The 12,557-nt window shown below is 41.6% G+C and overlaps 1 protein-coding gene across 1 annotated transcript; it reads right to left on the reverse strand.

Moving 5' to 3' along the window:
• Positions 1-6,995: 6,995 nt before the first annotated feature.
• LOC132882621 (E3 ubiquitin-protein ligase TRIM69-like) lies at positions 6,996-11,338 on the reverse strand. The gene is made up of 6 exons (XM_060915711.1): positions 11,253-11,338; positions 10,309-10,556; positions 9,421-9,654; positions 9,178-9,325; positions 9,022-9,048; positions 6,996-8,920 (listed from the first exon to the last, which is right to left on the reverse strand). Exons 2-6 carry the CDS (start codon positions 10,552-10,554, stop codon positions 8,376-8,378), a joined length of 1,200 nt encoding a protein of 399 aa, XP_060771694.1. The 5' UTR covers positions 10,555-10,556; positions 11,253-11,338; the 3' UTR covers positions 6,996-8,375.
• Positions 11,339-12,557: the final 1,219 nt, after the last annotated feature.

Here is a 12,557-nt window from a genome sequence, read left to right on the forward strand (position 1 = left end):
ATAGATAGATAGATAGATAGATAGATAGATAGATAGATACTTTAATGATCCTTTGCAGGAAATTACAAGTTACAGCAGCATCGACCATACTCAGGATTCATTCATCAACCATACTTAGACAAGAATAAATAAATAATAAAAATAAAAAACAGATCTAGCTACATAAAGTTCACAAACTTATAGAAATACTAAAATTTAAAAATACAGAATTTAAAAATGAGCGATAATAAAAGCGATGATTAGATCTGATGAACAGGGCAGATGATCAGTGGTGCTGAATTTTTACCTCCATAATTGAGACTGGGGCTGAAGAATGGATAAAGTTTCTCAGTGAAATTCTGACCAGTGAAAGAGTAGATGTGAAATTTTGCATCAACATCATAGAAGGAGATCAGACCCTCCTCATAATCCACAAACACCCCCACCTTCTGAGGAGCCTGTTTCAAGGAGATGGAGACACGAGGAGAGTCCAGAGCCTTATATTCAGTCTCATTCCTCAGCCACACACACCAGTACCCATCTTTAGGGTTGAGTGCAATCATTCCTTTCCTGTTAATGGACTCTCTGGCCACTCCTAAATCCCACTTAGGCTACGTTTACATTACGTCGAATCAGCGGATCATCAGATTAACGTTCTTAAAACGATTCGCGTTTACACTAAAACCGTTAGCCGTGCACACAGCAACACCAATACGCGGATACGCTCGGCTCCGCAGGCATCCTGCGCTCCAAATCACTCCGCCCTGAACAGCGAGTGCCCTCTGGAGGGTGTGCACTCCGGCCCTGCGCAGCTCACAGAGCGCGCGAGTGAAGTGAACAAGCCACGATTCGGGACTGAGCCGCTGTGTGTGAGATCCCAGCGCATATCACTTATTACTTGCAAGTGGAAGGATGGCAAGCCTAAAGACAATCATAACTACACAATGGGCAGTATTTGCATCAGTATTTGCAGTATTTTCATACTTTTATACTCTTTAATGAAAGGTGATACAAGGCGGAAGTCTGCGCCGTTTTTCAGCAGTCGCGTCACATGACCAACGCCAGCGAATCAGGAAGGTGGATGTCACAGTGACGTTGTCCAGTGAGACGCCAGCTAGAGCTCAGCACAGCGTATTCGCGTATTCTCAATGTTTACACAGCACCGGAGCTGATACGATCTAGATTGAATACGTGGACGCTGGCGGATTCCCGTTTCCCCGCTTTTTCAGGGGGGTTAATGTAAACGGACAGTGCATCCGCGAAGAAAACGAGACAGATACGGTCTAGTGCACTGTAAAAAAAAATCTTGTCAAATTTACAGTGAAAAACTGGCAGCTGTGGTTGCCATTTTTTCACCGTAAAAAATACAGTGACAGTGTATATGGCTTTACGGTAAGGTATATCAACACTTGTAAAAACAACAGTTTGAAAATGTTCAATTTTACAGGTATTCAATGTACAATAATCAATACATAACTGTTAATTTTACGGATATTCATTGTACAATAAACAATGATTCAAAATGATGGTTACAAGTAATGATCTACTAGACAGATATATTTTTTTTTTAGAATTTTTTTACCTTTATTGGATAGGACAGTGCAGAGACAGGAAATGAGCTGGAGAGAGAAACGGGGAGGGATCTGGAAATGACCTCAGGTCAGAATCGAACCCGGGTCCCCAGATTCATGGCATGACGCCTTAATCGACTGAGCCACGATGGTAGGCATGTTTTTATTTTTTTTAACAGGGCAATGATGTAATTTTAACTATCACATTCTGTTTTAGTATTACAGTTTGTCTGTGTTTAAACTACAACAATTTGTAAATTCTACAAAAAAATATGATCAATTCAACATATTCTTACTGTTAAATTAACAGTGGTATTTGGTGAGGAGTTTTACAGTATATTGATGTAAATTACACACTGCTTCATTGTTTTTGTATTTACAGTTTTTTTATGTCATGATTTTACATAAATTCACTGTTAATTCTACGGACATTTTTTACAGTGTGTAAACGTAGCCTTAGTGTTCCCTCTGACCTGAACCTCATAGTAAAATCTCCCTGCGGAGAATCCCTCATTTCCCAAAACATAGACATAGTCATTAAACCTCTCTGAGATATCAGGGAGATTCTGTCTCTTGTCTCCATGTTTCACTTGTTTCCCATCATCAGACAGGATGAGTTTAGGATGAGCTGTATCAGGATCCAGAGTCACATCCACTGAGAGACAGAAAAACAGTGAACATCAGTTTTATCATTGCACAGTGTGGAAAAGGGAAGAAATATATATATTTAGTCATGTGACCAATAAGAGCTCACAAACCTGCATATTGTTGAATTCTCTTCAGGTCTGTTTGGAAAATAATTTTAGACAAGAAACAGAGAGAAGCTTCAAACTGGAGATTGTGTCCTGCTGAAAGGGTCAAAGGGTTTGGGTTATGAAAAGGATTTGAGCTTGAGTTTCGATTCACCTGAGTGACGCCACATGAGACACGCCCACTGTTTGACTTTTTTCTCATGATGCAGTTACACGTTTTAACCACTAGATGGAGTAAATTCACTCAGTGAACTCCAGGGTTTCATTCTGTCTCCATCTCTGTTATAAAATCTGCACTGTGTACATTTTAGGAAGTATTTTTTTTACTCATGATATTAATTTTGTCATCAGAGTGTGCTGGAGAAATGTGTACATGAAAATAATAATCTCAGTGTTGGGCTTCACAAGAGAAGAGAAACATATTTACATTATATGAAAGCATTTACGGGCGGCCCGGTGGTGTAGTGGTTAGCGCTGTCGCCTCACAGCAAGAAGGTCCTGGGTTCGAGCCCTGGGGCCGGCGAGGGCCTTTCTGTGTGGAGTTTGCATGTTCTCCCCGTGTCCGCGTGGGTTTCCTCCGGGTGCTCCGGTTTCCCCCACAGTCCAAAGACATGCAGGTTAGGTTAACTGGTGACTCTAAATTGACCGTAGGTGTGAATGTGAGTGTGAATGGTTGTCTGTGTCTATGTGTCAGCCCTGTGATGACCTGGCGACTTGTCCAGGGTGTACCCCGCCTTTCGCCCGTAGTCAGCTGGGATACACTCCAGCTTGCCTGTGACCCTGTAGAAGGATAAAGCGGCTAGAGATAATGAGATGAGATGAAAGCATTTACAACCCCGATTCCAAAAAAATTGGGACAAAGTACAAATTGGAAATAAAAACGGAATGCAATAATTTACAAATCTCAAAAACTGATATTGTATTCGCAATAGAACATAGACAACCAGTGGCGTAGCCAGGATTTTTTTACATGGGGTGGCCAAAGGGGGGGCAAGGATATTCAGCCCAACCGTTTCCCAGAGCCCGTGGTTGACCCGCCTCCCTGAAATGCCTCAGTTTGCTACTGGTTGAAGCCAGAAAAGGCTGTGACGAAGCTTAAACCAATCACATCACTCTTTCCTCTGACGTATGTGACGCGACGATAGGATTCTCGCTGAGCCCCATTGATTTGGCTACTAGCGGGGCTAACTGGTAGATTAAACTCTTACCAAAGTCGGTCGGGAGCAAGGCGAAAACGTCCTTCCTTTTAATAAATACCTCCAGGGCTGCTCTTTGCTCCGTTTTCAATGAGAACTTCCCGTTGAATGCTTTCAATACAGCATGATTCTGTAAACAATCTATGGCTTCCAGTCGCAGTTCTACTACGTCACTGCCTTGAACACGCCTCTACCCAGGGCCGTTGGAGATGCTCAAAGTTGATTGGCTCCCGATTTTTCCGGAGCTTGGAAGAGCCGTAGATAGCTTGCCTGGCCAGACTAAGCTCGCAACAGGCCCTTGTGTTGCGTCAGGCTTAGGATGGGCGGGCCCAGGCTAGCAAGGATATACAAGGGGTGGCCATGCTGTGACTAAATAAAGGGGGGGGGGGGGGGGGGGTCCTCCCCCGGGAAATTTTGAATTAGCTAGATTTGATTTCCTGTATTCTGATGTATCTGGTGCCTAACTCATGAACAAAACCCATGTGAGCCAAGAGGTCAGAAATTAATGTATTAATTTATTTATGTAACATAAAGAATCTGCAAAACAAAGAAACCATCCAACTTGTTTACTCTAGTTAAGCATCAGGATTTTAACAATCACTACTAAAATGCAAAAGTAAAAACTAAAAGATCGCCTGTCCCAGGCACCTGGGAAGTAGTAAGGATATTAGTCAGGCTTGAATAAAGAATGCTTTGCTCAGGAAAAGGAAAATACTTGTATACTTAACTCATACATACAACATACGTAAACACTTACAACATGTTGTGATATTGTCCATTGTAAGTACTGTACAAACTAAATGTGTTGAGTTACAAAATGTGAGTGTGTGAGTGAGTGAAAGTGTTACACTGATGTAACACATGACATAGATGAGGTGTAGTGCATGAGTGGTGTGTGTGTGTGTGTGAGAGAGAGAGAGAGAGAGAGAGAGAGAGGGGGAAAGTATGTGCACTGCATGTAGATATAGATGAGCTGTAGTATACGAAGTGTGTGTGTGTGTGTGTGTGTGTGTGTGTGTGTGTGTGTGTGTGTGAAGATATGTTACATGTAAATACAAAATTGAAGTGCATAAGTTGTGTGTGTGAGAGAGTATGTTCAGACTGCATGTGTGTTATATGTGAATATTGAAATGTAGTGCATGGGTGGTGTGTGGGTGAGTGTGTGTTCAGAGTGTATGAGTGGTGTGTGTGTGTTGAGAGTGCACGAGTGTTGTGTATACCAGTGAGTGTGTTACATGTAAATATAGAAATGTAGTGCATCATGCATGAGTGGTGTGTGTGTGTGTGTGTGTGTGTGTGTGTGTAAGAGAGGGTGTGTGTTGAGAGTGCATGAGTTGTATCTTATAGTGAGTGAGAGAAAGACATAGTGTGTGTTAAGAGAGTGAAGTACGTGTTCATATACGAGTGAGAGTAAAGACAGTGCATGAGTGTTACATTTACTGTAAATATAAAAATTTAGTGCATGAGTTGTGTCTGTGTTGAGAGTGTATGAATGTTACATGTAAATATAGAAACGTAGTGCACAAATTGTGTGAGAGAGTGAGATAGACAGTGTGTTAAGAGAGTGCATAAGTGTTGTGTATGAGTGAGTGTGTTACATGGTAAATATAGAAATGTGGTGCATGAGTGGTGTGTGTGTGTGTGTGTGTGTGTGTGTGTGTGTGTGTGTGTGTGTGAGAGAGAGAGGGGTAGGGGGAGAGTGTGCATTACACACACACAACCACGTGATTTTCCCTATCACATTTTAACATCCACTCGCCCTATTACTTCTGATCACCATTATTGCCTCAATTATCATACACACTACTGATTCTTATATTTATATATTTTGTATATATTGTATCATCATTTCTATTGAATTATTCCTTGGCTGCTATTGTTGCTATATCTGATCAGTATTAGTTTGCTAATTCCTGTCAGCTATTTCAATAAATGATATCTTTGGAATAAACTGTGTCCTGTTTATTGTTACAATATTCACTGAAGTGCCAACCTCTGCCAAGAAAAGAACTCTAATTGCCTTCACCCATTCTGTTAATGAATTTATGAGACTGATTCCTTTTTATGAGACTGATTTGATTTACTGATTAATTAATTTATGAGACTGATAACTTTTTACATGAGACTGATTTTGTAAGCCCATTTGCTCCTACATATTTTGGTGCCCTGTGTGAGGCTTGGTATTGTTGGCTTCAGTGATTTTTGTAGCAATAACAGATAAATTTAGTGTTGAGCCATTCCAGGCCTCTACTCAGTAATAGGCTAGTCAAGTGGAATTGCCAAGGCTATACCAGAGTGTATTTTGGGCTAATTGCAGCGTAGTGATAGCGTTGTTTAACTAACAGTCATACCGTAAACACAGCTAGTAGGGAGTAAGTGACCGTACCACCAGTAGCCATTGGTAGAAACACATACAATTGCCATAGTTAGTTGGCATATTTCGAGAGAGAGCAGTAGTAAACAAAACCCCACAGGTTAGGAGCACCTGTATGTTTTCTTATTGTCACTGTTTGAGCACAGCCTATACCATTGTCGCCTCATAGCCATGGCATTATTTTATATTAAAGAGGGTAGGCTGAGAAATAGTGCACACTAGCTCGTCAGGTCTGCATAGACCAGCCGGCTGTCAGCAGGGAGCTGCTGCGCGGCGAGCTGCGCCTCACCAGTTAGGAGCGGGAGGAGGCGCGTGGCGTGCTGCTCCAGCGGCCACCCCTACGCCTCGACTGTTTGCTCAAAGAGAGCAAGGAACGCTTCTGGATCGTCCTGCGGTCCCATCTTCGCGAGGGCGGCGGTGGCCGGCAGCCCTGCTGACGTGAGCCAGTGCCGGAACGCCTGGCGATATTCCTGCTGGGTCAGCATCAAGGCTTCGAAGTGCTGCTGCTGCTCCTTCCGGAGGGTGATCAGCTCTTGATGCTGGTTCTGCTGGGCATTAGCGAGGGCAAGGACGAGCTCTTTGAACGGGGAGGACTCCATGGGGCGGTTCCCTTCTGTGCGTCCTGGGTTTCGGCACCACTGTAGTAAACCCCGATGTGGGTGGAGCACAGAAGCACGGCAGGCGAGAGTCTGTGTTTACACACATGCACTTCATTCGGCTTTTCAGCTTGCTTGCTTGCTTTCTTTCTTACTCACTCACTCACTCACTCAAGTGTTATGGTCGGGGAGCCATTCTTCTCTCCTCTCCCCCCCCTTTATTCTCCATCCCTGCAACAAACACACCCACCCACCCACCCACCCACACACACACACACACATTGAAATCAGGTGTAATAACCTAGCCACTTACCTTCCCCGACCCCGCCCTCCATTCACAGACTGCTGCTTGGCCACGCCCCTGCTGCCACAGTGACATTTTCAAAAACCTGTTCTTCAGGAAAAATACATTTTTTAAAATCTTATTCCTGTCTCACCAAACAACTGCGGACAACTCGAAACTCAAAATGCAAATCACAGGATGATTTTAAACACTTTATTTATTTAATTCACATTAAAAATGCACCTCTCAATTTAAAACATCATAAAACATTATATCTGCTTTAATGATCTAAGCAGGGAATAAAACACTTGGTGTTGAGCTGATATCATGAAGCGGAGTCACTGTTACCACCCTGAAGTTTATTTTCCAATAAGAACATGTTCAGAAGTGTTTTATCCCACAGCAAACAACCGATTATTACATTTACAGAGAGAACTATTAATGCTAAGAGAATGATTCATGCTTCTGTTAGCATTTTTCAAAAATCAAAACATATTTTCATTCCATATCCTTTGAGAAAGATTAACTCCATATTATACTGTATCTATGGGTATGATTTGTGTCTTTGTGTCCATGATTAACACTGCCATGATTTTCAAGACTGTCTCCTTTAGACCATGAGATAATTTTCAAAAACATGCAATAGGAAGATTTCAGAAATAAAATGAATGACCTGCTATGACGCCCAACATAATATTTTGACAGGAAAAAGACAGCAAAATATAGACCATTTAAAATGATGAGATGTAAGAGCATTTAAAGCTTGGAACAACTCCATGTGATGCAAGACAGCATGAACACTAAAATAAAACAAGTGTTGCCAGGCAAAACAAACCTCACCCGGTAGCATTTATGATAAATATGAAGGAAGATATCATGAAAAAATAAAGGTCCCCTATGGGTCCATGTGGCTCCTGCTTATAAATAAAACAGTTTTCTGATCCCATGTCCATACAGTAAATACAGCAATATATTTACTCTGTGAATCAGTAGCCACAAAAATGAAGCGTAATCCAAAAATGAACAATTTAAAAATCACAGAAGTAAAATATTCCAAGTGTCTGTACTTTATATTATTCTACTCTTACCTCTTACAGTTTTCAAAACTGAAACCTCTGAACCGAGGCTGACATACACACGCTGTCACCATGACCCAAACTCTTATGAGCTAGAGCTCAGTGTAACACACTTTCCCTCTGTAATAAGCATAAACATGTCTGAAAGCAATTTCTTTAGTCACATCCATTTATTCTGAATGGTGAACCGAATTGTATACACTCACCGGCCATTTTAATAGGAACACGTGTATGCGCATGTACAGTACAGTGCGCAACTATTACACTCACATTCTTACAACACGATGGCGTAGTGGCTAGCGCCTCTATATGAGGCAGGAGACACAACAAAAACAATTTTGACCTTTTTGGTGACCTTGACCAGATGACCCTCAAAATGGTGGAGGTTCTATTTGAAACCAGTGTCCATCTATCCAGAAAGTTTCATGAAGATTGATCCAGCCATTTTCCCATAATATTGTGAACAAAAAAAACAAAAGAAACACGACCGAAAACGATACATCGCCCCCTGGAGGAATCCGTCCCAGGCGAGGTAATAAAAGTGATGATTAGATCTGATGAACAGGGCAGATGATCAGTGGTGCTGAATTTTTACCTCCATCATTGGGACAGGGACAGAAGTACAGATAAAGTTTCTCAGTGAAATTCTGACCAGTGAAAGAGTAGATGTGAGATTTTGCATCAACATCATAGAAGGAGATCAGACCCTCCTCATAATCCACAAACACCCCCACCTTCTGAGGAGCCCGTTTCAAGGAGAGGGAGACAGAGGGAGAATCACAAGCTCTATATTCAGTCTCATTCCTCAGCCACACACTCCAGTATCCATCTTCAGGACTGGCTGTAATCTCCCCTTTCCTGTTAATGGACTCTCTGGCCACTCCTAAAGTCCACTTAGTCTTCCCTCTGACCTGCACCTCATAGTAAAATCTCCCTGAGGAGAATCCCTCCTTTCCCAGCACACAGACACAACGATCAAACCTCTCTGGGTTATCAGGGAGATTCTGTCTCTTGTCTCCACATGTAACTTGTTTCCCATCATCAGACAGGATGAGAGAAGGATTCGCTGTATCAGGATCCAGAGTCACATCCACTGAGAGACAGAAACACAGTGAACATCAGTTTTATCATTGCACAGTGTGGAACAGGGAAGAATTATATATTTAGTCATGTGATCAATAAGAGCTCACAAACCTGCATATTGTTGAATTCTCTTCAGGTCTGTTTGGAAAATAATTTCAGACAATATTTGTGAGTAAATGTTGATAGATTTAATTAAATGTTTGCTTTTTATTAATTAAAACAAAATACTGGAAATATATGTAATGTGTCTGTGTAATAAACACTTACTAATCTCTGGAACCTTCTCCATTTCCTCACTGAGAGTTTCCTGAAGCTGAGACAGAGCTCTCCTCAGAGTCTCCACACTCAGATGAGAGTTAATTGTGACGTCAGTCCAGTCCTGGGTGTGTGGAGGGCTGCACAATGACGGGTAAATCTGCAGTACAGCAGGAGAGAGGAGAAATCCCTCAGCATGGGGACTGCTGTCCTGTCATGTGCTGCATTGCTATTGAGAAACAGAGGGACTCTGACCTGTAGGAGGTGGAGGTGATCCTCAGTGTGTGAGATCTGCTCCAGCTCAGTGTTTCTCCTCTTTAGCTCAGTGATTTCCTGCTCCAGCTCTTTAATGAACTCTTCAGCCTGCATCTCTGCTGCTTTCTGCTTCTCCTCCATCACCTTAAGCAGCTCAGTATGACTTCTCTCAATGCAGCGCATCAGAGCACTGAAGACCTTCACAGTGTCTGCTTTCTCCTTCTCTGTGTTTTTCTAACAGGAGACAAATTGAGAAATTATTTTATTTCATGTGATTAGATCATTATTCTCTGAATGTGTTTTTGTAAAGGAGCTATTTTGTAGGTGAGTTAAGAGACTGACTTTATTGAGTTCTACAGAGTGTCTGATTTCCTCAATCTTCTTCACTCGCTCCTGGATCATCTGCTGAACTTCTGCTTGTGTCTTTCCCAACTCAGTCTGAGAGAAAGATACACACAATGCATCAACTTTTTTTTTTTAAAGGTTTATATTTCATGCATGAAATTCATTTGCAAACTTTATACAATACATCAAAACTTTTCAGTCCCTCACTTTCTTCTCTTCACTCTCCTCCTCTATAGGAACAGTGTTGTGAGTTTTGTGTTCTCCCTCAGTACAGAACTGACACACACACGTCTGGTCGTCTCTACAGAACAGCTCCAGGGGTCTCTCATGCTTCAGGCAGATGTAGTCCTCCAGGTTCTCCACAGGATCCATCAATCTGTGCTTCATAAAAGAAGAAATTCTCTCATGAGGTTCCAGGTGAGTCTTGCAGTAAGAGGCCATACAGATCAGGCAGGACTTCACGGCTGCACATTTCTTTTCACAGCAGATGTCACAGAGCACCACAGATTGTGTGGGTTTTTCTGCAGCGCTGCTGGATTTCACCTGAACTGCCTTCTTAAATGGAGCAGCAAGTTCAGAGATGAACGTATTCACACATAGTTGAGGTCGTTTAGGGAATTCCTCTTTACACACCGGACACCGACAGTGTGAACTGCTGTCCCAGAACTCTGTGAGACAGATCATACAGAAGTTGTGTCCACATGGAGTCGTGACTGGATCAGTGAACACATCCAGACAGATGAAGCACTGGAGCTGATCTTCACTCAGGACACCGCTGGAGGAAGCCATGACTGACACAGGAGACATGATGAGAGTGGATTTAGAAAACAGAAAACTTTACACAATGTTCATGGACACTGAACTGAATATAATCCATAACACCAGTAATGATCTCAAATCTCTCTCCTGAATGATTCACTTCTCACTGCACTTGTGTGACATTTTCTTCATTATGTCCTTTAGTGTAAATGCATTTTTCATATTCATCCCTTTCTCCTGAAACCACTTGAAATTCAAAATGCAAATTTCAGGAGTATTTTAAACACTTCATATTAATTTTAATTAATAATTAAAAATGCATTATTGTCACGGTGTATTAAATGTCCTTAAGTATGAAGTACATTTTAATTCTCCAAGCAGGAGACAGTACAGTCAGTGTCATGCTGTTATTGGAAATAATCAGTGGGGAAGTGGAGTTACTGTTCACACCCAAATGTTGATTATTTTTCAATAACAGCATGTCCCAAAGTGTTTTATTCCACTAAATCCACAGCAATTTGGTAAATATTTACATTTTATTATGAAGTAATGACGTCATATTTTATTCTTTTGTTGTTACATTTAATGATCTGTGAAACTGAACTGTAATGTCACAGAAATCAAGTGAAAAACAACAACACAAACAGGAAGTAGAGTCATCTGTAGCACTCTTCTATTCCTCTTTCTATTTCTCTTTTCCCTCTTGTTCCTGTTCTCTTAGTGTTTACCTGCAGTGGTTTTAATCCCTTGAAGAAACAGAGAGAAGCTACAAACTGGAGATTGTGTCCTGCTGAAAGGGTCTAGTTTGGGTTATGAAAAGGATTTGACCTTGTGTTTCGATTCACCTGAGTGACGCCACATGAGACACGCCCACTGTTTGACTTTTTTCTCATGAGGCAGTTACACGTTTTAACCACTAGATGGAGGAAACTCACTCAGTGAACTCCAGGGTTTCATTCTGTCTCCATCTCTGGAATAAAATCTGCACTGTGTACATTTTTAAGAAGTATGTTTTTTTTTTACTAATGATATTAATTTTGTCATCGGAGTGTGCTGGAGCAATGTGTACATTAAAATAATAAGAATAATAATCTTCTTCTGGCTGCTCCCGATGAGGGGTCGCCACAGCGGATCTTTCGTCTCCATCGCTCCCTGTCTTCAGCATCCTTCTCTACCACACCTGCCACTTTCATGTCCTCTCTCACCACATCCATGTATCTCCTCTTTGGCCTTCCTCGTTTTCGTTTGCCTGGCAGCTCCATCCTCAACATTCTCCTTCCCACATGCTCTGCATCTCTTCTCAGGATGTGCCCATACCATCTCAGTCCCATCTCTCTTAGCTTCATTCCCAAGCTCTCCACATGTGCTGTCCCTCTGATGTGCTCGTTCCTTATCTTGTCCAACCTTGCCACTCCCATTGCAAACCTTAACATCCTCAACTCCGCCACCTCCAACTTTGCCTATAATAATAATAATTATTATTATAAGATTAATAATAAGATAGCTTTTTATTATCCCACAAGGGGAAATTTACATTGTTACAGCAGCAAAATATATAAAGAGAAAAAGATAGGCAGTGAAGGAGTAGTGCAAAAGTACTAAGTATAAAGAAAGGATATATATAAAAGAAATAAACTACAAATTTAGAGATTAAAAAAATTAACAAATTTGCATAAATTAACAGGTTTGCAGATAGTTAACATAAGTGTATTGCAAAGGTGGTATTGCACGTGTAAGTATTGCACAGGTATTATTACCAGTATTACCCAGGTAGTATTGCACAAGTAAGTCGGTATATTGCACAAGAGCCATTTTAACCATGTGTAGCGAGCAGTTCACTGTAAAGTACTGATGCTGATAGTCAGTGCACACAGTATACGTTATAGCAGAGGGGTTTCTATGGATGTAGAAGTGATCTGGACAGTGTTGTTGATTATTGTGAGGAGCGTCTGGTGCTGTGCTTGGTGAGGTGCTGGCTGTACAGTCTCACAGCAGTAGGGAGGAAGGAGCTGCTGTATCTCTCCTTAACACAC

Source organism: Neoarius graeffei, chromosome 1, assembly GCF_027579695.1.
Source record: "Neoarius graeffei isolate fNeoGra1 chromosome 1, fNeoGra1.pri, whole genome shotgun sequence".
Classification (NCBI taxonomy): Eukaryota; Metazoa; Chordata; class Actinopteri; order Siluriformes; family Ariidae; genus Neoarius; species Neoarius graeffei.

Bases quoted from the DNA above. Each gene is read 5' to 3' on its own strand.
- LOC132882621 (XM_060915711.1), bottom strand. From the start codon at position 10,554: ATGGCTTCCTCCAGCGGTGTCCTGAGTGAAGATCAGCTCCAGTGCTTC. The intron at 9,326-9,420 runs GTCAGAGTCCCT...GCTGTACTGCAG, and splicing joins ATCACCTCCACCTCCTACAG to ATTTACCCGTCATTGTGCAG. The intron at 8,921-9,021 runs GTTTGTGAGCTC...TCTGTCTCTCAG, and splicing joins GAGAATTCAACAATATGCAG to TGGATGTGACTCTGGATCCT.